Raw genomic sequence first — 26,373 nt, 5'->3', positions numbered from 1 at the left:
GTCCCTGCATAACCATGGACAAATGTCTTCACCTCTCTGTGCCTCAGCTTCCTCATCTGCACAACAGGGGTGGATCAAGGTGGTGGAAAGGAATGGAACTTGCACGTGAAGTGCCTGGGCCAACCCCCGCACCCCGTCTTCCAGAGAAGCTCCCTTTTTGCCTGTGGTATAGACTAGGCTTGCATATAATTTTCTAAAACATTTTTTCCCCAGTGCTTTCAAAAAGGGATGACTTTGTCCAATTCAGTTCAGCCTTCAGCTCCCTTCACTGCATCCCCATCTGCCCCTGTGATGGGAACTCACTCAAGGTCTCAGCTATGGTGTCAAGAATGGAGGGTGCAAAGGTGAACACCTACCTTTGCCCCTGGAGGCAACCTGCCTTCTCCAATCCAGATAATAAAGTCAAGGCCAAAGTGTTTCCTTCAAAAAATAGTTTATTCTGAACATTTCCTAGTAGGCTTTCTGCCCACAGTTCCAGGGTAGCAGCTACTCATAACTTGTCTTTCTCTCCGAAACCAAGAAGGCCTTCCCAACAGAAAAACCTTCAGTTCCCAAAGCAGCATCGATTCTTCCCCTCACCCCAGCAAACCCCGGGGTGGAATAATGAATAATTCACCTTCTCCCACCCCTCACTGCCCCGCCCCACCTTCATTTGCCAGGACTGTCACTGGCTGATGGTCAGATTTTGTCTTTTTCAACTTGGATACCCTCAAGCATCCCAGCTTTTGGAGGCTTCCCTGGGCAACCTCATGGGCTTCCACATTGATCAAGCATCACATTCAGCATCCTCGGACAAACCGCCCATCAGCGCAGTGGGTTGTGGCCAGCTCCCTCCCCTGCCGACTCCGCCCCAATGGGAGAAACCAGAGGATCGCAGGGCCCCAGGCTGTGCCGCCTGCAGAGCCAGGAGCTGCTGGGTTCACTGCAATGTCCTCCCTGAGCAAAGCGGCATGGTCACCACAGTCCAGTCCTTAGTCACCGACAGCTCTGCCCCTCGGGGTCAGATCCCACCATCCGTGCTCATCAAGCCAGCAGGCGAGGGAGCAACAGTGACTCAAGTGGCCCTGCAAGGGAGCAGTGGTGACTGTCACAGAGGTGACGCTCGTGAGCAAACTGGGCCGTGGGTGTGGTAAGGTATTCCTCTCTGTCCTCTGTGCTCCCCACTTGGGCAAGAGGAGGGTGCATGCGCAGGCTGGGGGCCAATCCTGCAGGGGAAGGGGCAGTCCTCATTTTCCTTGGAGGGAAAAGGCAGGCAGAGGACCTCGAGCTATGCGAGAGCATCCTCCAGAAGCCCTGAAACCTCCAGCTGAGCACTTCCATTCATTTTGCTTTCCCTCTCTCAAAAAGAGAATCCCTGGCAACCAGTGCTAAACATGGCCTATCAGTGGGACCCTCTTAGTGATTCACTAGCGCCATTTGGGGAACAAAATACCATTTCATTCTCTCAATAAAAAAATCATCTGGCTGAAGATGGTGACTCATGCCTGTAATCCCAGCACTTTGGGAGGCCAAGGTGGGTGGATTACCTGAAGTCAAGAGTTCGAGACCAGCCTGACCAACATGGTGAAACTCTGTCTCTACCAAAAATACAAAAATTAGCTGGGCGTGGCGGTGGGCACCTGTAATCCCAGTTATCTAGGAGGCTGAGACAGGAGGTGGAGGTTGCAGTGAGATATGCCACTGCACTCCAGCCTGGGTGACACAGTGAGACTTCGTCTCAAAAAAAAAAAAAAAATTCATCCATACATTTTCCTGGGTGACTAGACAGTATCCAAAGAAACATCATTACAAAAATAGGTTTTCTCTAGTCCTGTCTATATATATATATTTTTTTCCTTGGCCCATTTATTTGGCTGAAATATATGAGATGCTTACATCTAGTGCTGGTCTCAGAGTAAAAAAATAAAAGATTTCATGATGTGATATCCAAGGAGCCTAAAGAACACCTGGATCCCACATGCCAGGCACTGTTTTGCAAAAGGAAACAGGGATGTTTTAGTTTGATTAGATTTAGTGATGCAATAAAAATGCTGTCTTCAGAGACAAAACAAAATAAACTTCCAAGCTATGGAGAGGAGGCTGTTTCTGTTTGGAAGAGGCACTCCTGGGCCTTTTATTGAGACAGGTGTCAGCTCGGAACCAGCAGCCCTGCAGAAGTGCCCAGGATTTTCTTTTTTTAAAAGCAAGTCTTCAAGGTCTGCTGAGGGTGTACGGGTGGTGGGTCTGGGTGGTTCCTTTGGCCATGGTCCCGGGAGTGGCCGGGTGGGCCAGGGTCAGGTGGAGGCCGGGCTGTCCATGGTAGACAGCAGGTGAACGACCTGCGCCCGCTCAGCTGGGCTGATGTGCTGGCTCAGGTATATCACACAGTCCACGGCCACCTCGGGGTTTTCTTCAACCAGGCTGTGGGGGAGGTGAGATGAGGGCTGGGGTCACTCCAGCCACTTTTTCAGTGGCCCCAAGCGTGGCAGAGTCCTTGTCCTTGTGTGGGGCCACACCCCAGAACCCAGAGCTCTGGAGTCCCTGCTGTGGTCCCCACAGGGGTGATGGTCCTGTGCAGCAGGAGGGGCTGTGACCTGAAGTTCAGAATGCCTTGAGGCACCACCGTCCCTACTGGTCACTGCTGTGTGACATGACCTGAGACAAGACACTGCCCTGAGTCTCAGCTTCATCCCCAAAATGGGGTCCCCTATGCTCGACTCCCTCCTTCACGGGGTAACCCCATGGCAATTGGGGGAGGGGACCCTCTGGAAAGGCCAACACTGGCATGGAAGCCAGCAGCCTGAAGGCTAGCGGTTCCAAATGTGGGTTCTGTGACCAACCCTGCTCCAGCTGTGACTTTGGACAAGTCCATATTCCAGCAAGGTTCATGAGTTGGAAGCATCTCACACGGCCTTCATAGCTCCCCTGGGCTCTCTGCCCCACCCCAGCCACTGTGCTGGGAGACCGGGCACTAGGGAGTGTGGTCTCTTTGCTGGGGATGGGGAGGGGGTGGGGGCCACCCCAGACTTCACAGTGTGGGGGGTTCAAGTGGCTGCATTGGGAGTCGGGCAGCTGGGGGTCAATCCTGGCTCGGGTCCTTGCCAGGAGGCTGGGAAGCAGGTGTGGTGGCCACTCACCCTCGGATGGTCTTGAGGACAGAGTCATGCTTCAGGTACGTGATGTTCTCACGGATGGTGGAGCGTGGGCCATCACCCGCCTGCCAGTGCTGTTCCAGCCACTGCACAACCACCTGGTTGTTGTCCCACAAGTAGGCCTGGGGAGGGGGCAGAGGATGCCTCAGAGAGGGACCCAGCTGTGGTCCGGCTGTCTCAGCCTCCAGCACCCCCTGTGCCCACCGGCCTCGTTCTCACCCCAGGCCCACCTTGACGGCCCCCTCCGTCTCCACGAACCAACGGCGTAGCATGGACTGGATGTGCACGTGACTCAGCTCCCCGCTGGCCTGCAGGATCTCCTGCTTGACCTGGTCCTCCAGGAGGAGGCGGCGCAGACGCCAGTACAGGAAGGTGCGTGCGGTCTTCCACTCCAGGATGTCCTGTGGACGAGCTAGGCTTGAATCCCCAGAAAGGGAAGGAGGAGACGGGACACTGGCTCTGACCACACCCATGACAGTGGCTGCCCGGGGCTGGGCCCAGGCTCTGAGATCATTCCCAGATCATCCCAGGCAAGCAAGCTGAAGCTCAGGGAGGGGAAGGCACCTGCTCAGAGCCAGGATGTCACCAGGACTCCAGATTGGCCATAAGTGAAAAAATGTCTCCCATAAAAACCCAGCACCCAACTCTACCTCAGCCGATACAAACACAGGCTCATGTGAGGCATGAGTCAGCTGGGAGGGAGAACAATGCAGCAAGAGAACCAATGAGCACTGGACATGGGTAGGAGGTGACTGTGGGAGTCCTTGCAATGGTGAGGGGTGAGGTGAATGCTGGACAGGAACAATGGTTTCTACCCCTCGTCCAGGTCCAAACTGACCGAGCCATCACACTAGTGGTCCCTGAACTTTGCTGCTTATTAGAATCTCTTGGGGATCTTTAAAAATTACGACTGCCTGGCTTCCATCCAGGTGTTTGGATTTCATTGGTCTGCAGTGCCACCTGGGGATCGGGATTATTTTAAAGTTCCCAGGTGACTCCCACCTCCTGCAGCATTTGACCCATCCCAACCACCGCTGCCCTCCCCGCCCCCCCGCCGCCCCCGAGCCCAAATGTCCTCCATGTTTTGGAAAACAGGGTGGGCTCTTTGCACCCTACACAGCAGCTGTGGCTCTCACAGATATGACGCCCTTCTCCAGCATCCGGCCGGGCGTGTCGTGGAAGTCGGCGAACTGCACCGCCACCTGGTGGTAGATGGGGAGCAGCAGGTCCTCGCGAGCCTTCAGCCGGCCCTCCAGGTCCTTGCGGTCCTTGTCCGAGAGATCAGGTTCCCCTGCAGGTGAGCAGAAAGGCCAGTCAAGCCATGGAAGCTGGCCATATGTGGGGGAGATTTTTTTTTTTGAAGATGGCACAAATCAGGATTTGCAGGACAGGCCTTGCCTTGTGAGAGGTCTGAGCTTTAACTCTGATATTACCCCTGCTGCTACACAGGCTGCCCTCAGCCCCCTAGGCCCCCCAGAGTCCACGGGCCTGGCCCCCACCCCAGGCCCATCTTGATGGCCCCCTTTTTCTCAGATCAAATAGCTAGTACAGTCTCCGAAATGCACTCACAATTGCAAGACAGCATTCAACATGCAACTCTACATTTTCCCCTTCCATCAGACCCACTGTGCTTGTAGGATACTATATCAATTATTTTTAGTACATATTGTAAAATATGATAAGGGAATACTATAAGCAACTCTATGCCAAATTGACAACTCAAGATGAAATAGACAAATTCCTTGAAACACACAAACCACCAAAGCTCACCTAGGAGGAAACAGATAACACAAATAGTCCTATATATAACAAAGAAGTTGAATTTATAGGTAAAACCCTCTATCAAAAACATAAAGAAATAATGCCAATTCTGCACAAACTCAGAAAATAGGAGCGAACACTTCAACTCATTCTATAAGATCAGCATTACCCTGATACCAACCAAAGAAATTACATGCACACACTGTAAAAAATCTTGTGAATAGCACAGTTATAAAGACATTGACACTTAAAATGGATATTTAAAGAGAATTACATCTTGTGGCCAGACTCAGTGGCTCACGCCTGTAATCCCAGCACTTTGGGAGGCTGAGGCAAGCAAATCATTTGAGGCCAGGAGTTCGAGACTAGCCTGGCCAACATGGTGAAACCCTGTCTCTACTAAAAACACAAAAATTAGCCAGGTGTGGTGGTGCACACCTGTAATTCCTGCTACTTGAGAGGCTGAGGCATGAGAATCGCTCAAACCTGGGAGGCAGAGGTTGCAGTGAGCTGAGATTGCGCCACTGCACTCCAGCCTGGGCGACAGAGCAAGACTCTGTCTCAAAAATAAACAAACAAATAAATAAACAGAATTACATCTAAAGATGACAAGTAAAACAAAGCTGTCATTCAAACAAAATTAGTAAAATATCTTATGTCTGATTGGGAATTCTAAAGGAACATTTTGCCACCAAAATTCTGATATTCCCCATCAGCCCCAAATACTTCAATTGCTATCTTTTGTGTATGCTGAGAAATAAATTCACGATGGCAATATATATATATATACAATGTTAAAAAGGTTGATTTAGAAATGTGAATGTCCTCCAGTCATGGTAGCTCATGCCTGTAATCCCAGCATTTTGGGAGGCTGAGGCAGGTGGATTGCTTGAGCCCAGGAGTTTGAGACCAGCCTGGGCAACATGGCGAAACCCCAAATCTACAAAAATACAAAAATTAGCTAGGCATGGTGGTGCGTACCTGCAGTCCCAGCTACTCAGGCTGAGATGGGAGGATGGCTTATGCCTGGGAGGCAGAGGTTGTGGTGAGCTGAGATTGCACCCTGCACTCCAGCCTAGGCAATAGAGCCAGACCTCAAAAAAACAAAATAAAACAAACAAAGACAAATGTGAATATCTTTAAAAATCTCACAGTTATTATAGCTGTATTTTGGTATTTCTTCATTTTATTTTTAACATCCTAGAAACCCCCAGCAGTGGGCTGGCTGGGCCTCTCTTGACCTCTGAGAGGTGAAGCCTTTGGGACCCCCTTACCTAGCTGTTCCATGAGCTTCTTGTAAGCTGGATCGATCCTTCTCATGGACTTTATCAGATCTTTCTTTCGGAACTTAATCTCCACTGTCCCCTCTGGTTCCAGAACACCCCCCCTTAAAAGAGAAGAGGCAGGGATGGGGGTGTATGAGGCATTGCCCAGCAAGCAACGGCTAATGGATGTGGGGGGAGCTGGAGGGAAGACAGCCAGAAGATCTGGGTGTCAGTCCTCAGCTCTTTTACCCCCACACATGCTGTGTGCCCTTAGGCAAGTCACTTTCCCTTGCTGGGCCTCTGTATCTTTACCCACAGATGGAAAGACTGAGCCAACTGTTTAAAATAATGCTTTCTGAACTCTGGAGGGCCCCTTTCAGGTCTAAGAGTGTACGACTTTTTCCATGGCAGCATAACCCTCCTGCTCTCCAGCCACAGTCCTCTCTAACTTTGCTAATTTCTGCCCTCCTAGAGGCGGGGCACTGTTTCTGATCGCTTTAAATCTCACAAAAGCACCTTAAGAGCCCAGCGTAGTCTTGTGTGAGCTGTCCTCCCATTTCCAACATACATTTTCTTTTCCTTTTTTTTTTTTTTTTTTTTGTTTTTTTTTTTTAGACAGGGTCTCACTCTGTCACCCAGGCTGGAGTGCAGTGGCACTATCTCAGTTCACTGCAATCTCTGCCTCCTGGGTTCAAGTGATTCTCCTGCCTCAGCTCCCCAAGCAGCTGGGATTACAGGCGCGTACCACCATGCCCAGCTAATTTTTGTATTTTTAGTAGAGATGGGGTTTCACTGTGTTGGCCAGGCTGGTCTTGAACTCCTGGCCTCAAGTGATCTGCCCCCCTTAGCCTCCCAAAGTGCTGGGATTACAGGCGTGAGCCACCACGCCTGGCCTCATTTCCAACATTTTTATTTACCCCTCATTCTCCCCCTGCCCCCTTTTGCTTTTGACAGTTTAGAAGCCCTGAAGAATACTATCAGTAGCTCTGAGCTTCCTGGTGGCCAGCATGAAAAGTTAGCAATGACTCCATTCAAGTGCTGCTCAGTATCCTGAGTCCTCCTGGAGGACTGACCTCAGCAGTCCCTGACAAGGGTCTAAGTGCCCTGAATGCAGGACAAGCTTGGCCCATTTGCCACCATATCACAATGTCTAGCAGAATGGCTGGCACAGGGTGAGGTAATCAATGGATATTCATTGAATTAACAAATGAATGAGGGAGTGAACACAGGAATGCCGTGCCTATATTTGGAGCCGAATGACTCTTGAGGCCTTTACATCCTGTGTAACATGTAGTTTTCACTTCAAAATCATCAGTCACTGTGCTGTGAACATTATTGTCATCATCCTTTCTGTAAGAATCTCTGGAATAAATTCCTCCTAAGGAAAGTGCCAAGGAGGTTACCTCTCCCGCGAAGAACCAGCATCCTCTCATGCAAGTATTCATTCAGTCATTTGTTTAGCCAGTATTTTCTGACCACCTACCAGGAGTAAGGCACTGTGCTAGACCCTGGGATATAAAACTGAATAAAACATTTCCTATAGGAACTCATAGCTTTGGGAGAAGCTCAGAGTCTAATGAGAGATACTTGGCTCATATTTCCCTTTTCATCCTGGCTGCCAGGAAGCTCAAGTGCTTTCAGTCTTTCCTTTTTATTTTTTGATTGCAAACTTCCTTGGGAAGGAGGAGTATAAACCATGAAAGAAGAGACAACATTTCTCCACCACCTACAGGTTCCAGCCACTGCATCCCTCCATGATCCTCCAAGGTCATGGGCTCTCAAGGCTGGGAGAACAAGAAAAGGCTAAGCCAGGCTAAGAGCAACACACCTACCTGCTCTCTTTGTCCGCATACATTTCTATGCACAGCGGGTTGATGGTGGCGTCTATGACCACCCAGGAGCCTCCCCGGAGCTCCGCATAGGGCGGGATATAGATCAGGATGGGCTGTTTGTATTGTCTAAGGCCGTCCACGATGTAGGCTCCAAACTTCAGCACCTGGTCATACATGTCTGAAAAGCAAAGCAGCCTCCCAGTTCAGGGCCCTCACTCATCCACACATGGAACCCACTGCCCTAGTTGTCCTGGGGGTCCTGAGAGAGTGAGCTCAGCTGGGAGGCTTGGAGAGCACTGGGCTGGGAGTCGGGAGCACTGATTGCTCTCTAAGTGGCTGTGTGACCTCGAACAGGTCATTCACCCAGCGTGGGCCTCAGTGGCCTCATCTATGAAGGCACAGGGAGAAACCAATCTCTAGGATTCTTTCCAACTGGAATTGAGATGCCCTCACCCGTGACTGTCCCTGCCCTGCCCCACCATTTCCAGCAAAGAAAACCCTCGCTAACAGTCCCACTGATCCTTCCCCAGTGTGCACGGGCAACATGGCCCTTATCTTCCACCAAGACACATCTCTCCAGGTCCCCAGGCACCCTACATGAAAACAAGAATGCAATAATAACAGCACTGACAATCACACTGCATGCCAGCAATTAGCTCATCAGACCCTTACCTCGGCCCTCTGAGGTTGGTCCTGTTCTTAACCCCCTTTTACAAAGGAGGGAAACTGAGGCTCAGTGATGTCACCCAGCTAACAAGGACTCACAGCAGGTCTTTCTGCCTCCCATCCAGCTCTGTCCTCAACACCCCAGTGATCCAACAGCCACTCTCTCTCAAAACATGCTTGGTGGCTTAAAAAGCCCTCACACAATTGTAAGGTCACATGAGGCTCAGAGCAGCTTTCTGCAGAGGGAAGGGCAGACAAACATCCTCCTCACCTTGCCAAATGGGGAGGTGCCTGCCCAGGTCACTCGGCATCTCCTGGGGCTGCCCCTCCCTGACCTGCACCTCATGGTGTGACCTCTAGAAAGTGACACTTTGCCTCTAACCCTCAGTTCCTCATTTTTTTTTTTTTTGAAATGGGGGTCTCACTCTGTTGCCCAGGCTGGAGTACAGCCTCAACCTCCTGGGCTCAAGCAATCCTCCCACCTCAGCTCCCAAATAGCTGGGACAATAGGCATGCGCCACCATGCCCAGCTAAGTTTTTAAACATTTATTTTATTTTTTGTAGAGACAGGGTCTTGCTATACTGTCCAGGCTGGTCTCAAACTCCTGGCCTCAAATGATCCTTCTGCCTTGGCCTCCCAAAGCATCGGGATTACAGGTGCCTGCCACTGTGCCCAGCAGTTCCTCATCTTTAAAACGGGGTGGTGGGGCACCTGAATAGTCTTTTGTCCTCAGGGTTGTTGGGAGACACAGCTAAGATGATGACAGGCACAGACTAGGATATTAGCATCACCACCCAGAGGGTGCTGTCCCGGGTGCTGACCCCAGGCTGACCCCAAGGCTTTGGGGTAACCACAGGCAGGGAGGGGCTTACCTTTCATGCCGCCAGAGAACCCCCTCCAGTTGGCAAAGATCATCAGGGGCAACTTCTCCCGGTTGAAGTCCTTGATGGCCTGGGCAGTTTTGTAGGCTGAGTCTGGGAACCACACCTGTCCTGCCTGCTGAATTATCTGGAACACAGAGCTGTGGGGATCAGGTGCCTCTGCACAACAGCAGCCCAGGACACAGGGATGGCAGTCAGAGCCTCGCCCTGGGTGGCAGGTGATCTGATCTGTGCTGGCCCCAGCACCAGAGCCAGGGCTCAGAAGGTCAGAAGGATGGAGCCCCATCTCCTCCGCTCAGGACCAGGCTTGACCCTCCCACTGCAGCCCAGCAAGGTTCCCGTTGCCATCGTTTACAGGCTCCGAGGGGTGCTGAGCTTGTCAAGGTCACACTGAGTTGGGGGAAAGCTGGCCCTGGGACCCAGCCCTCTTGACTCCTGAGCTCTTCTCAGTCTGTGCCCTGGCCTAGCGCACAAACAGCAACAGAGGCAGTGCAGGAGGCGGGAGGGGTTTCTACGGACCTTTATCATCTGCTGAGGAAGAAGCAAGATGGTGCAGCCCTTTATGCAACCCATAGAGAAAGTGTCAGAGAAACAGGCACTGAGCCCCCCAGGGCCAGGGACTGCACTGGGTCCCCCGCTTCTCCACCTGAGCTGGCAGGGCAGGGATGGGATCCCCACGCCCAGGACCCACTCTCAAGACAGTACTGCTGGCTGAACCAGCAGCCACAGCTCCCGGCCCCCTCACCTTGGCCTCGGAATCCAGGTTGGCAGGGTCCGCAGGGACTGCCACCTCCACAGTCCGTGTCTCCACAGCAATCACTCCCACAGGAATCCCCCCAAGCCTGGAAAATGAGCACCAGTGAGCCAGGCCCTGAGCAGCACCCCAGGCGCATTTGGGGACCTCTGGGTGTGGGGGTGAGGGCCTGTGGAGGAGAATGTTCTTTTTAATCTGGCAGATTATTTTATTGGAAGGCAAAGAAAAAGCCCCAAAATGGTAAGAGCCTCGAAAGGTAGCAGACCTATTGGTGCCCTTTTTGAGGCAAGAACCATCAGAGGGGGGCTGGGATGGTATAGGGCCTGGAGCAGCATGAGCCACTAGAACTTTCCGTGATGAGGGCCACGTTCTCCATCTGCACTGTCCAATACAGGAGCTGTGGGCTGCACGTGGAATGTGGCAAGTGTGAGGAATGGAACAGGTCATCCTCTGTCACTTTGACTTAGTTCAATTTAAACTGAAGGAGCTGGGCATGGTGGCTTATGCCTGTAATCCCAGCACTTTGGGAGTCTGAGTCCAGGAGTTTGAGACCAGCCTGGACAGCATAGTGAGACCCTGTATCTGCAAAAAAATAAAAAAAACTGGCTAGGTGTGGTGGCGCACACCTCTAGTCCCAGCTACTTGGGAGGCTGAGGTGGGAGGATTGCTTGAGCCCAGGAGGTCAAGGCTGCAAAGAGCAGTGATCACGCCTCTGCACTCCAGCCTGGGTGACACAGCAAGACCCTGTCTCAAAATAATAATAATGAAACTAAAGCATCACATGTGGCCAGCAGCTACTACACTGGTCTAGACAGCAAGTTGCACTTGGAAAGGGCTGAGGGATATTGAACTGGACAGAGACTCAGCTCAGGGGATGCCATGACATCAGTTACTTGCTACTGAACTGTGCATCACTACATGGTTCTCCTTTACCCTACGAGGCAGGGATGGGGGAGAGCAGTCTTCAAATCAAAGCGTTTTCACATGGAAGGAGGAGTGGATTTTTTTTTTATTTTTTGCTTTTAAAAATATAATTTATTTTATTTTATTTCATTTACTTTGAAGAGGAGTCTCGCTCTGTCACCCAGGCTGGAGTGCAACGGTGCAATCTCGGCTCACTGCAACCTCCACCTCCTGGGTTCAAGCAATTCTGCTGCTTCAGCCTCCTGAGTAGCTGGGATTATAGGTGACTGCCACCAGACCCAGCTAATTTTTGTATTTTCAGTAGAGACGGGGTTTCGCCATGTTGGCCAGGCTGGTCTTGAACTCCTGACCGCAGGTGATCCACCCACCTTGGCCTCCCAAAGTGCTGGGATTACAGGTGTAAGCTGCCACACCCGGCCCTGGCTGCACTTTAGTATTTATTGCCCAAGATGTAAATGATAGCAGCCATTCCCACTTATGGAGTATGTCGATTTTAAGTATTTCACATATGTTATTGCATCTAATCATCACAATAATCCTTTGGGGTAGAATCATTATCCCTGTTTTACAGATGTGAAGGGCTAGAGAGGGTGAGTGATGGAGATGGGGCTTGGCCTCAGGTCTAATGCAGAGCCTGGACTTATAGCTGCAACATCGTACCAGGAATCTGAGTGGTAAATGATGAGGAGGCAGCTCGGGGCTCATTATAAGGAGGAACTTTCAGGCAGGTGGAGCTGTCCAAAGAGATGAAGGCTACAAGGCTGAAGGGTGAGCTGCCCAGCTCAGAAAGCATGCAAGCATTTCAGCCTCCCACCAACAGTGGCATACAACAGGGCTCCTGTCCATGGCTCTCCTAAGATGGAATTCAGAGTGCCAGTGTCTGTGAAGTTTTCTGGGGAGAGCACCCAAGGCCACCTTCTGATGCCCAAAGGGGTTGTTAGCCCTCGTGGCCTGGGGACTGACTACAGGCAGGGGTCCCAGGCCTCAGGAGGAGGTTGGCTGAGATACCTTCTAAGGGCACACACAGACACTCCAGAAACCATTCCCCAAATTGTTTTTTTCTTTTAGAAAATCCTGAGGCCAAGAAGAAAATTGCCCCTGGAGGTCCCTGGCCTCACATCTGGGGGCCCCAATGCCTGGTGAGCCAGACATGGGCAGCCTGCTCCCGTCTTCATGATTACCTTGCTCGTCCTGTCACCACGGTCTGCGCCCAGGGTGCCATGATTTCCTTGAAACTGCCGTGGTCAAAGAATCCGCTCTGCCACGTTCCCTTCAGAGCTGTGGGCAGAAGGGCAGAAGCCCAGGCTGGAGGGCCAGGTGGCTGGGGGCCCCCAGGACACGCCTGGCTGTGCAAAATCTCCGTAAGGACAGCCTGGCTTTAACCTCATAGCCCAGATACCCCTTTCTACCTAAAACCACAAAGGTCCCAACCCCTTCCTCCATTCCCAAAATGCCTCAAAAGACAAACAGGGCTGCAATAAATATACCAAGTCAAGAATTCAGTCTGTATGGAACATGTGACTACCATCAACAGCCAGCCAACTCCAAACACATAGATTCTAATCACAGTCTCTGCCTTCTCTTCCTAAGACGCAGAGAGTGGACAGACACCTCCAGAAGGGGGGATATCAGGAAGGGACCACCTGCCCTGAAAAACTCATCCCTCACCTGCTAGCTGCTGGCTGCAGCTTCATAACCACTTAATTGGGAAAAAAGTTTCAATTTCCCAGAGAGACAGAGAGAGAATATGATGATGTCAACGACAGCCATCGGTGGGGAAGAAATGATGACTTCAATCCATGAGACAGCGTAAATGGCTGTGGCTCTGACCTGGAGGGCGCAGCCAGAGTAAGAGGCATCTCAGGCGTGGGAGGCCCAGCACCCAGGCATGCAACAGCCCAACTTCAGCATCTGCCGAGGACTGGCCTGACAGTGAGAAGCCGAACATTTTTTAATTGAGATAAGCAGCCCCCTCAGTGTTTACAGGCCAGAAAGCCCAAGAGAAATGAAAAGCGAGAGAAGGAAGCCACAGGGCTCCTTGCACTGGCTGGAGTCTAGCACGCTCCCGAGGGTCACCTCTCCTGCATCGCACAGCCAAGGAGCAGCCAAGTCTAAAGGTAGCAGCACGTGAAATTCTAGATTTGGGATACAGTGACAGGAGCAGCTCAACTTTCCTGTTGTGTTCTGGTTGCTCAGAATGAAGTAATATACCTCCAAGAGAGAAACTCATCCCTTTCAGAGAAAAAGAGAGAAAGTGTGTGTGCAAAAATGTGTGTGTATGTGCATGTGTGTTCACGTGTCCACGTGCGTGTGTGTGTCTGTGTGTGTGCGTGTAGGTATAGAAGAGGTAAAATTGGCCAGGCATGGTGGCTCATGTCTGTAATTCCAGCACTTTGGGAGGCTGAGGCAGGCGGATCACTTGAGGTCAGGTGTTCAAGACCAGCCTGGCCAACATGGTGAAACTCCACCTCTACTAAAAATACAAAAATTAGCTGGGTGTGGTGGCAGGCACCTGTAATCCCAGCTACTCGGTAGACTGAGGCAGGAGAATCACTTGAACCCAGGAGGCAGAGATTGCAGTGAGCCAAGATTGTGCCACTGCACTCCAGCCTGGGCGACAGTGCAATACTGTCTCAAAAGAAAAAAAAAAAAAAAAAAAAAAAAAAAGAGACCAAATTGCCTATCCTGTGTAAACTCACAGAGTTCCTTTGTAAGAGAGAAAGAAAGAGAGAAAGATGCAGTCTTCTCTTTGAAACTCTGATGTTTCAGCACTGAATTTTCTACTGATGAGACAGTGGGGTAGTTAGAGACCATGGAGCATGGAGCATCAGGGGAGGGAGACCATGACCACCATTGCACCCCACCTCCATCTATTAGCTCCAGAAACTGGAGGCTGTTTCCACCCCTTCTTGGTCAATGGCTCAGGAAAAGCCTAGAGTAAAATCTCCATTTCTCTACTCTCCCTGCATTTGATTTCAGGTATACCTCTCTGGGATATGAGAACAAATATCAAGCCTTCTACCTAAGTGCTCCTTTGTCGCAAGCCCTAGAAAGAAACCCAAGACCAGGTCCTAGGCAAAATACTTTAGAACTTACTTGGGTGAGGCCTTCCTGCAAGCATCCACCGGGGGTCGTAGGGAGCTCTGGATGGGAGGAATTCAATTTCTCTGTCAATGGGGTCAGTGGGTGTGATGATAGGGACAGGGCTGTGATTATCCTAAAAAAAAAAGCCAAGTCTCTGACTCAGTCTGTGGTGCTTGTCAATAATACCTCTGATCAGCACTTTGCTCCTCTGACTACAATTATGCCTGGTTATGCAGCAATATCCCCTCCCTAGGGCTCCTGAAGCCACTGCTCTGATTGGAAAATGCCAGATAAGGACTGGCCATCCCATGAATTCTTCTGAAATCTAGTTTATGAACTCCTGAGTGTGCTTCCCGGTTCAGATGGCGTCACTGATGCTGGGAAGTTACAGAAACGCAGGAAAGGGTTGCTACTGCTATATATGGTCAGATAGGAGGAAAAACATCTTAAAGAAAAAGAGATTGGTTGCAGAGAATGGTAACAGATGGCATGCAGATGGGGAAAAGGGGCATTTGGGAATACAAACTGACATTTGTGACTTGGGGTTCTTGGCAGAAGATCTGGAATGACCTGAACTCTGTAAACCCAACCTCTCAGAAATGGTTATAATGAAGAATGACAACCTCACTCATTTGTAAGGAATGTTACAGTTAACCAAGAACTGTGCCCACGATTGTCCCCTTCTTACTTTGGTGAGGACCTACCAAACGCTGTGCTTCAAATATCACTTCACTTAATCATCATGATAACACCATGAGTTAGGTGCTATTATTATTCTCATTTCACAGATGAGGAAACAGGCTCAGAAAAACTTAGGGACTCTCCCAGTGTCTTAGAGCTACTGAGGAGGAAGGCAGGAATCAAATCCAGCCTGACTGTAAAGCTTGAAGACTCAGTATTGTCCAATGCTGCCTCTTGTCAAGAGGCAATACTACCTCTTTCTAAAGGATCAACAGATAGCATCCTTACAATGGCATTAGTGCCACCAAAAGAGCAAAGGACAGCTAGTACAGGGCCGAGCGTCAGAGAAGGAAGAAGGAGTAAGAAAAATCAACCCCAGCCACATGTGCAGTGCTTCCTGCTTCTCAGCCTCCCACACCACCCAGGAGGTGACAGGGACACAGTTAGCCAATGAGCTTGATAATAGAGTCTTCCAGGCTCTAAGCTGCAGGGGGAGTACTGCACCTTTGGCATATAGGACAGCCACTCCAGGATGGTATAAACCCCCTCAAAGTCATCTGGCACGGTGATGTGGGAGACGCCGTTGTAATACATGATCTGAACGCCGCCCAGCTGGTTGTTGGATGTGTAGACCTCTCTTCCCAGGACCTGCTTTGACACAACATGGTTAGCAATGTCCTGCATGGTGCAGGGCTCTACCACCTGTTTGGAAATCATCTCGGTGCTTCTCAATCTTGGCTACACATTAGAATCACCCAGGAGATTTCACAAATCCTGATGCTCAGGCTACATCCAGACCAATTATATCAGAATCTTCGAGGCATTGGTTTTTGTGTTTTGTTTTTTAGTTTCTAGGTAATTCCAATATGCAGCCCAGTTTGAGAACCAGTGATGCAGCTGACTTCTACCTTGACCATCTCAAAAGCAAAACCCTAGCTAGTGTTTCTGATTCAGCAGGTCTTCAGCAGGGCTTGATCATGTGCATTTCTAACAAGTTCCCAGCTGATGCTGATGCTGTTGGTTCAAGAGCCAGGCTTTGAGACTTTGGCTGGGATTTGAGCAGACATTAAGTATAGAGACTTTTCAACATGGAAAATGTTTTAATACAGTGAAAAAAGTAGAATACAAAACTGTGTATTCACTATAAATTAACTACATAAAGACAGAAGATGAGAGGGAACTATACCAGAATGATAGAAGCTGCAAAATTACTTTTTTTGGGGGGGGTCCTTTTCTAATTTTCTGCAATGTGTAATAGCACTTTAATAATCTGTTTTAAAACGTCAGTAATATAGGGAGTTAGATCCACCAGAATAGCCTAACACTAATTCTTTTTTTTTTTTTTTCCTCATAAGGAGCCCAGATAGCTGCAAATTGGAAAAAAAGAGCTCTTGTATCAGTAGGAACGAAACTGGTTTCATATTGAGAAAAATCCCCCACCAGAGACCAACGGGAATGTTAAAATGGCTCCTGGCCCCCAAGGATCCACTCTGCACAGGCCCCTTTTCGGTCACCTTGTTGAGAGCACTTGCTCCCGTGAGGATGATGTGGGAGTTCTCCACCTGGATCACTCGCTGGCCCAGCCTCACCAAGTAGGCCCCAATCCCAAGGGCTCGGCAGGTCACCTGTGGAGAGAGGACCCCTTCTGAATTCTGGAGAGTGGCGAGGGACCCACCCCTACAGCAGGGAAGAGTCCAGGAACCTGCTGGGACTAAATGGAAGTTACGTTTTGACCAATGGCAACCCGATTTGGAGCCAAACCATAGTAGAGGCAAAAGCCTATTCTTCGGGCCACTGTGTTGAGCTTGGATTCCTATCTGGAAATAACACTGTTAACAAAGATTGCCATAAAGACAAGCAGCAGACACTGAATGTTTCAGATCTTAAAAGGCTTGTGTGCAGCTCTTCTGAGCTTGGGCATTCATGGGCCATTGCAGCCTCTTAACAACCAAAAGGACACCTAGGAGTGCATGTAAAAACTGGTGAAATTCAAATAAGGTCTGTACTGAGTTAACAATATTGTGCCAAAGTCAATTTCCTGGTTTTGATAATGTACTATGGTTATGTAAGTACCATAGGGGAAGCTAGGTGAAGGGTACTTAGAAATTTTCTGTACTATCTTATAACATATGGTGGGTCCTAAATGACTTCAAAATAAAAAGACTATACATATAATCTAGAAAATAAGCCCAAGGAAGATGCCTATGACCAACATGTTCCACCTTGGAAACTGATGATTCAACATTGCATGTGAAAATAAGGCTTTCCGAGGCAGTTTATCATTAAAGAGTACTATTATTCCTGCTGCTGCTGCTGTTAGAGTAGGTAGTTAGGCAGACATGAGCAGGGCAGGAGAGGAAGGCAACCATCAGGTGATAGTTAGGCAGTTGTTAAAGTGTCTCTCTAAAATAATCATTGGTCACAGCTGGCTCCAGGGAAAGGCAGGCTCCTGCTAGATAGAAAACACCGGAAGCTAGTGATAAGCAGCTTCCCAATAAGATATCAGGAGCTGGGCGGGTGGGCTCAAGCATGCACACTAAGAGGCAAGATGGCAGAGTTTATCTGGTACCGTGACCTTCTTCTAGGAACACTTGACTGGTAAAGGAGGAAAGCCTCAAGTGAGCATGCACACAACTTCAGGAAACACACTGTGCATGCGGCCCCTCCTAGGTGCTGGCAGGCCACTTGCATGCAGACAGCCCACCCCAAGGGAAGAATCAGGGGAGAAGAAACACAAACCCTGGAATCATGCCAATGCATAAAACCCCAAAAGGGTTGGATGAGGCACTTGGATCTCACAGGTTGCCTTGCTTGGCCCTCTTCCAAGTGTACTTCATTTCGTTCTTGCTCTATAACTTTTTAATAAACTTTCACTCCTGCTTAGAAACTTGCCTCGGTCTCTCACTCTGCCTTAGACCCATACAGATTCACCACCACAAACACTACCACTACTACTACTACTGCTGCTGCTGCTAGTACTAGAATTACTACTAGTAATACTACTACTACTACTACAGTAGTGCTACTACTAGAAACAAAACATTTTTGGAAAGGCCATGGGGATGGGATGGGGACTACTCCTTATATGCCAGTTAAAGTCAGATAAAAGTTCTTCTAAACATTCAGTACCTTTAAAATAAGATGAGATTGGACCCTGATTCAAACAAATCACTAGAAAAGGGTATTTTGAGATAACTGTTAAACCACACTGGGTTCCAATGATACTGCTGATTCTGTTGGGTGTAATATTAGTATTTCAGTTATGTTTTTAAAAAGCGGGGGAAGAGGGCGGGAGTCATTATCCGTAAAGATCTACCCTTAAGTATTTATGGATGAAAAGACATGACAGGGGCTGGCTTTAAAATACTCTAAAACAGGGTGCAGGGGATGGGGGTGAGATTGAGGAAATAGCAGTGGGGCGGCATGCGGTAACTGTAGGAGGTATGTGACGGGCACATGGGGCTTATTATTGATTCTCTCTAATTTTGTGACAATTTTAAAGTTTCTATAATGGAAAGTTGAAAGGTAAGAGAAAATAGAAGAAGACTCACCAAGCTAATGGTGACGATCTCTTCGTAAGCCAGAGAGGACTCCCCAGCAATCATGCCTGAGCCCCTCAGATTCTCCACGCCCAAGCCATCATCCTTCCCGATGATATCCGTGATCATGTATCTTCAAAAGCAAACACAGGTTAAAGGCTGGGCTCCAGCCCCAAAAAGCCCAAGGTGGATGCATTTCCCAAGGAGGGACTGGCTGGGCAGCAAGGTGAGAGATTGGAAGCAGACAAAGCATCCAGAGGCAAAATGAAATTGGCATCTAGGACCCTCACAATGAGTGCTAAGATTTCTAAAAGGGCAAGTACGGTATCAACAATCATCACCCTGCTCCATAATCCCAGCAGTTTGGGAGGACGAGGCGGGCAGATTGTTTGAGGTCGGGAGTTTGAGACCAGCCTGGCCAATATGGCGAAACCCCATCTCTACTAAAAATACAAAAGTTAGCTGGGCGTGGTGGTACACGCCTGTAATCCCAGCTACTTGGGAAGCTGAGGCAGAAGAATCGCTTGAACCTGGGAAGTGGAGGTTGCAGTGAGCCGAGATCGCACCACTGCACTCCAGCCTGGGTGACAGAGCGAGATTCTGTCTCAAATAAATAAATAAATCATCACCCTGCTCCCATTTGTGAAAGGAAAATAAAAACTAGGACCATGATTCACAATGCCAAAAGGAACAATTGAAGCTGAAGCTGAGTTGTGCAAGCTGCCTTTCCTTTTGTTTCTTTTCTAAGCAGATAGATACCGATAAAAGGTGAAATATCTCCACAGGTAGTTCCTCTATGTCCACCTTATCTTATAGAAAGTGTTGACTTACTGAGCACAAGAAGAATACATAACTGACTTCCCCTGCCTGCGCCTTTTCTCTTGCAACATGTGATTACCAGAACTTCCCTCCTTCCCCTCCAGCCTGCTTTTCTCCTTTAAATACTGAAGGCCTCCAAATCATCTTTGAAGAAAGGCACAGGCCACAGTTGGTTTCTGTGATTCTGTGTTCTTTGCTTCTGGATGTGTCCTTAACCTTGGCAAAATAAACTTCTCAATTGATTGAGACCTGTCTCAGATACTTTTTGGTTTATACAACCAAAGATGTCTGCCTGTTCAGAGGCTGTCTCAGTGAAATATCATCCTCAGCCCATATTCCTCCAACGGTCTACAGAGAGATGGGGGTACACAGAGGAAGCCTGTTCACAATCAATCAATCAATCAAAGATTTCAGGGCCACATAATGAGAAACACTGTCCAGCCAGCCTCTGTTAGAGATTCACAATGCACCGTAGCATGTGTGATGGTTAATATTAAGTGTCAACTTTAGGATGCAAAGTACTGTTTCTGGGTGTGTCTTTGAGGGTGTTGCTAGAGGAGATTAACCTTTGAGTCAGTGGACTGGGAGAGGAAGACCCATCCTCAATGTGGGTGGGCACCATCCAATCATCCAGCTGCCAGCGCAGCTAGAAAAGGCAGGCGAAAGAAGGTAGAGTAAGCTGGCTTGCTGGGTCTTCTGGCTTTCGTCTTTCTCACATGCTGGATGCTTTCTGCCCTCAAACATCAGACTCCAGGTTCTTCGGCCTTTGGACTCTTGGACTTTCGCCAGTGGTTTGCCAGGGGCCCTCAGGCCTTTGGCCACTGAAGCTTGCACTATTGGCTTCCCTACTTTTGAGGCTTTTAGACTCAGACCGAGCCACTACTGGCTTCCTTGCTCCTCAGCTTGCAGATGGACTATGATGGGACTTCACCTTATGATCATGTGAGTCAATTCTCCTTAATAAAGTCCCTTTCATATATACATATATCCTACTAGTCCTGTCCCTCTGGAGGATGCTGACTAATACAGCATGCTACAGGTACTGAGAAGGCCTGCAATAAAGATGTTTATGAGATCTCATTTAACCCAGTGTTTCCCAAACTCATCTGACTATGGAATTTCCCCCCAGCTTGTCACTAACATTGCAAAAAGCCCAGTCTGGTAAATCCTGAGTCAGTTAATCCCACTAAGAAAAACATAACTTGTCCTGGAAAAGATAGTAGCCTTTGAATGACCTCTCTCTGCCCCACCCATACCTTCCCAGTTTGCCAAGTCACCGCTGCATCAGTTTGGTCACAAAATATGAGCCTGTGGCTCCTAGGAGATTCACAAGAATCCAATCTCATTCTCCCTGCATGATGTGCTACTTTTTGTGAAAGGAGTCACTCATTTTAGAATGACAAGGATGGATTCACCTTGGATAGTATAACAAATGTTTAAGGCATCAGTGCCCCCAACAGGCATTGGTTCCCATCATACAAACACCACCACCCCACTGGAAAATCTCGCCACAAGCCCCGAGGAAAGAAGACAGCTGAAATTAACCACGAGCAAAATTAAGGAGCTACCTGATAAGTTATTTACCTGGATTCTCCTCCTTCCTCGATGTGTTTACAGTGGACGGAGTTCAGGGAGCTGATTCTGGTGTAGTCTTGGGGAGTCAGGTACAGGTATTTAAATCCCTTAAAAAATACTGTAGTGAGGCTATGAATCCAGTTCCCTGCACTGAAAGCCACTGTTTTTTTTTTTTTTAATGTGAATATTGTAGGGATGGATGTTAATAACATGTTAGTAACATGTCAATAACACATTAACACATCTCATGTAAATACCATATTAATAACAGCCATAAACTGAAGTTCTGCTTTGAGCTAAGCTCTCCTTTAAGGACTATCTCATTTTTATTTCTTACTGCCAGCACCCCAACATGAAATTTTAATTTTCAAGATACACTGTTTATCCACTGTTTACATACTCTGTATATGTATATATGTTAAAAAAAATATTTTATTACCACCCCAAAAATTATTTTTCTGTCTTCTTGGGGGTAGTGGGCAATATCACCCCCGAGAATGCATGCTCTGAATGGAAAGGATGACTGTCCCGTCGTTTCACATCACAGAATGTGTGCGCTTCCCTCATTCATCTTGCCTTTTATGGCAGCTGGTATCTATACAACTCCCCGAAGATTTTTCTTTTTTTTTGAGATGGGGGGTCTCACTCAGTTGCCCAGTCTGGAGTGCAGTGGTATGATGATCATGGCTCACTGCAGCCTTGAACTCCTGGGCTCCAAGTGATCCTCCCACCTCAACTTCCCAAGTAGCTGGGGCTGACTACAGGCATGCACCATCATGCTCACCTAGTTTTTCCACTAGTAGAGACGAAGTCTAGCTATGCTGCCTAGGTTACCTAGGTTGGTCATGAATTCCTGGCTTCAAGCTATCCTCCCATCCAAGCCTCCTGAGTTGCTGGGATGACAGGTGTGAGCCATAATTCTAAGAACGCTATGAGGCCAGGGAGTTGACACAATCACCTCTGCATTCTCAGCGCACACTGCATTCAGGAGCGCTCAGTATGTATCAGCTCAGGGTTTATAGACTTTTTTCATTATCCCTGTTAAGGAGCCTTTTCAGATCTTTTTTTTTTCTAATCACCATGCCCCCCCACAGTGAAATATTACTATCACTGATATACTGTATGCCTGTTTATACACTACATGTACATCTGTGCTTTATACATAAGTGAGATTTTTTTCACTTCTTGCAGGTGCTAGCACTCCCACTGAAAATACAGTAGTAGCTGAGCAGAATCACCCTGCCCCACCAGCTTCACGACGTACTTTGTGGGGGTCTTCTGGGTCCACCCAAGCCACATGGAACATGTGTTTGATCTCCTCTGCCATGCCAATACGGGCGCCACTGTTGGCTGCCACGTAGATTTTGGGAATGCCCTCTGCCCGGGCCATCTCGGATGCCCGCAGGTACAGAAGGTCCTCCCTGGGGCCAAAGGATCCAATGCGAAAGGTGATGTCGTTGCCGATGACGATCACGTCCCGTCCTTCTGGGTACTCCTGGGTCTTAAACCTCATTTTGAAGGCCACCATCCCCACCTGGCAAGGGGATGAATGCACAAGGAAAATGAGTTTGTTTCTTTGGGGGAAAACTTTTTATTTTATTTTAGTTATTATTATTTTTTAGATACAGGGTCTTGCTCTGTTGCCCAGGCCAGAGTGTGGTGGTGCAATCACAGCTCATTGCAGCCTCAACCTTCTGGGCTTATGCAATCACTCCTGCCTCAGTCTCTCGAGTAGCTGGGACTATAGGTGTGCACCACCACACCCAGCTAATTTTTAAATTTTATGTAGACACAGGCTCTCACCATGTAGCCAAGGCTGGTCTTGAACTTCTGACCTCAAGTGATCCACCCACCTTGGCCTCCCAAAGCACTGAGATTACAGGTGTGAGCTACTGCACCTGGCCCAAAAATATTTTTAAGGGGGTGACTCCAGCCAGGGGCTAGCCTCTGCTGAGCTATTACCTCATTTCCACCAGGAAGTCGGTTCATCTCCACCAGCTGGCCCTGAGAGTCCAACACTAATTCAGTGTATGTCAGGATGTCTTTGGGATACTTGTCTGGGGAGCCCCACAGTTTAAAGAGAGCCTGGGGAGAGAAGAGGAAAGAGAAAAAACTTGAAGTCATCAGTAGGGAAGAACTATCTTTCCCAGATAGAGATGATCTGTCATGATTCCAGGGTGAATTTTGTAGTTCACTCTCTTTTTGAATCATGAAATATTTAAAGTATATTTAAACATGGGCACCCATCCAGTGGCTCTGTCAAATCTTGATTCTTCCATAGTTGTTTAAGGTTTTTGAAAGAAAGAAGAAAGATGTGATTGAAGCCCCAGCTCATTCTTCCTCCCAACTCCAACCCACAGGTGACCATTCCCTTGAATTCAGTGCCTACCAGTCCTATGCATGCTTTTTTTTTTTTCATTTTCCTTCATCCTGTATGCATACATTGGAAACACACAGTATTATTTTGCACTGCAAACTTCAAATAAATGGTACCACACTGTACACATCCTTCCGCAAATTATTTTTTCTATTTTTTTTTTTTTTTTGCTCTTGTTGCCCAGGCTGGAGTGCAATGTCTCGATCTCAGCTCACCGCAACCTCTGCCTCCCGAATTCAGTGATTCTCCTGCCTCAACCTCCCAAGTAGCTGGAATTACAGGGATGCACCACCACACCTGGCTAATTTTGTATTTTCAGTAGAGACAGGGTTTCTCCATGTTGGTCAGGCTAGTCTCAAATTCCTGACCTCAGGTGATCCACCCACCATGGCCTCTCAAAGTGCTAGGATTACAGGCGTGAGCCACCACGCCTGGCTGCAAATTACTTTTTCTACTCCTTTTTGTTTGAGAGATTTATCCATATTGATAAATTTAGCTCTGGTCTGCTGTTCAGTTTTCCATTCTCTCGATAGATAGATAGATAGATAGACAGACAGACAGACAGACAGACAGACAGACAGATAGATAGATAGATAATCGAGAGATACAGACATAGATATAGATATAGAGGCAGACAGACAGATAGACGGCTGGGTGTGGTGGCTCACGCCTGTAATCCAAACACTTCAGGAGGCTGAGGCAGGCAGATCACCAGAGGCCAGGAGTTTGAGACCAGCCTGGCCAACATAGTGAATCCCTGTCTCCACTATAAATAAAAAAATTAGCCAGGCATAGTGGCTCACGCCTGTAAAAAAGAGACGATAGATTTATCTAAAAAAGAGACGATGGATTTGCTTCTGGTTTATTCATGTTTCTTCCCTTGTGGCTCTTGAGGTCAAAGGCAAAAGGATACAGACAATGACATTCTTAATCATAAGAGTTTCCACTTATTAAGCACCCACTGAATACATACACTTTTCCAACAACTTTTGGTAGGTACTGTTATTATCCTTATTTTACAGAAGAGGAAACTGAGGCCCAGAGAGGTGAAGGAACTTGGCTAGGGACAGCAGGAAGCAAGGGGACAGATCCAGCATTTGAGCTGAGGCCCGAGTGACTCTAAAGAGCAGCTTTTCCTACTCTTTCGTATCCTCTATGCATGAGGCATAGGCACAGGTAGGAACAGACGCTTCCTGCCTACACTGGAAGGTCCTTGACCTCGGTTTCATGAATGTCATTCACTTGTTGATGGGGTTGTTTTTTTCTTGTAAATTTGTTTGAGTTCTTTGTAGATTCTGGATATTAGCCCTTTGTCAGATGAGTAGATTGCAAAAATTTTCTCCCATTCTCTAGGTTGCCTGTTCAGTCTGATGGTAGTTTCCTTTGCTGTGCAGAAGCTCTTTAGTTTAATTAGATCCCATACCAACATGGCACATGTATACATATGTAACAAACCTGCACGTTGTGCACATGTACCCTAGAACTTAAAGTATAATAAATAAATATATATATATATATATATATATATAAAATGTCATTCCAAAGCAATGCTGGGAAGTGAAGAGACATTCACATCACCAACGTCAGTGGTTCAGGCTCCTTTAAAGACCCTACGGCATAAACATACAAAGGCATAAAAAATACGTGAAGAAAATGCACCCAAATGTTCTTTCAGGCATTGATGGTGGGAAAATTACATATGAATAAAATTTTATTTCCTTATTCTTACCTTTCCATAGTTTCCTATGTATACTTTAATCATCAGAAAAACATAACAAAACATTATTTTTTTGTTTTTGTTTTTGAGACAGAGTCTCGCTCTGTCACCAGGGCTGGAGTGCAGTGGCGCCATCTCAGCTCACTGCAGCCTCCACCTCCCGGGTTCAAGCGATTCTCCTGCCTCAGCCTACCGAGTAGCTGGGACTACAGGTGCCCGCCACTACACCTGGTTAATTTTTGTATTTTTAGTAGAGATGGGGTTTCACCATGTTGGCCAGGCTGGTCTTAAACTCCTGACCTCAAATGATCCACCTGCCTCAGCCTCCCAAAGTGCTGGGATTACAGGCGTGAGCCACTGCGCCAAACCCAAAACATTATTTTCTAAGAGTAGACTAAAAATTACTCAAAGGCAGTGACCCCCTCCTCTTTCCCAAAGCTGTCTAGACTTCGAATGGTGCCTGGTAAGTAGCAGGTACTTAATAAATGACCATTAAAAAGACCAGGAGGAAACACATCAAAATGTTAAGCGATTTGTCATCAGAGTGTGGGACTAGGAATTATTTTTTCTTTGTTCCATCCTCCTTTATTTTCTGAAGTTTCTATATCCTATTACTTTTATCATTGGGATAAATTAGTCTTATTTGGAGAAAAATACTATGAAGTCGTTCTCAACACATTAATTTCTTTTTCTTCAATGCAGAGCTTGTTCTTTTTTTTTGAAGATGGGGTCTCACTCAGTCACCTAGGCTGGAGTGCAGTGGTGCCATCATGGCTCACTGCAGCCTCGACCTCCCAGGCTCAGGTGATCCTTCCTGCCTCAGCCTTCAAGTAGCTGGGACTACAGGCATGTGCTACCATGCCCGGCTAATTTTTGTGTATTTTGTAGAGATGGGGTTCTTCAACTCCTGGGCTCAAGCAATCCTCCCTCCTCGGCCTCCCGAAGTGCTGGATTATAGGCATGAGCCACCGCACCTGGCAAGACCTTGTCCTTTAGACTAGGTCTTTAGAAGGAGAATTAAAGATGGGCTTTGGTTCTGGTGGAGTCCGCTGGGAGGACCTGGGGGGTACCGCGTCTGAGCCGCCGGACTTGCCTGCCTGAACATTTCCGGAAAGTCATAGATGTAGGTGGTTCCCAGGGACTGGGCCTGGAATCGCTTGGCCTGGAGCAGATCCTTGGTGACGTAGGGAGTATTGATCAGCATCCCGTGCTGGGGCCCTTGCTTGTTGCTGAAGGAGTGAAACATGATCTGGACCAGAAAGGAAGGAAAACAGAGAGTGAGAGAGAATCACACTACTCCCCCAACTTATTTCTGCCCAGTCCTCAATGAAAATGCAGGTGGGGGAAGCAAAGCATGTCACATGGC

At 48.2% G+C, this 26,373-nt stretch overlaps 1 protein-coding gene across 5 annotated transcripts in view; it reads right to left on the bottom strand.

Moving 5' to 3' along the window:
• Positions 1-416: 416 nt before the first annotated feature.
• The window catches only part of ACACB (acetyl-CoA carboxylase beta), a 158,290-nt gene continuing 132,333 nt past the window's right edge, over positions 417-26,373 (bottom strand). For all 5 annotated transcript variants that reach the window (XM_055236594.1, XM_055236596.1, XM_055236597.1 and 2 more), the window contains 17 exons: positions 26,101-26,256; positions 22,876-22,998; positions 22,178-22,447; positions 20,923-21,020; positions 18,532-18,652; positions 16,495-16,605; positions 15,485-15,628; positions 14,312-14,432; positions 12,397-12,493; positions 10,283-10,379; positions 9,529-9,664; positions 7,990-8,167; positions 6,167-6,279; positions 4,268-4,422; positions 3,362-3,532; positions 3,117-3,253; positions 417-2,400 (listed from right to left, as the gene is read on the bottom strand). In XM_055236594.1, the coding sequence (XP_055092569.1) occupies positions 2,274-2,400; positions 3,117-3,253; positions 3,362-3,532; positions 4,268-4,422; positions 6,167-6,279; positions 7,990-8,167; positions 9,529-9,664; positions 10,283-10,379; positions 12,397-12,493; positions 14,312-14,432; positions 15,485-15,628; positions 16,495-16,605; positions 18,532-18,652; positions 20,923-21,020; positions 22,178-22,447; positions 22,876-22,998; positions 26,101-26,256 (2,355 nt within the window). In that variant the 3' untranslated portion in view covers positions 417-2,273. The remainder of the gene's footprint in view (positions 2,401-3,116; positions 3,254-3,361; positions 3,533-4,267; positions 4,423-6,166; positions 6,280-7,989; positions 8,168-9,528; positions 9,665-10,282; positions 10,380-12,396; positions 12,494-14,311; positions 14,433-15,484; positions 15,629-16,494; positions 16,606-18,531; positions 18,653-20,922; positions 21,021-22,177; positions 22,448-22,875; positions 22,999-26,100; positions 26,257-26,373) is intronic.

The sequence above is a fragment of the Symphalangus syndactylus genome, chromosome 13, assembly GCF_028878055.3.
Source record: "Symphalangus syndactylus isolate Jambi chromosome 13, NHGRI_mSymSyn1-v2.1_pri, whole genome shotgun sequence".
Classification (NCBI taxonomy): domain Eukaryota; kingdom Metazoa; phylum Chordata; class Mammalia; order Primates; family Hylobatidae; genus Symphalangus; species Symphalangus syndactylus.
This window is presented reverse-complemented; position numbering and strand designations above follow the sequence as displayed.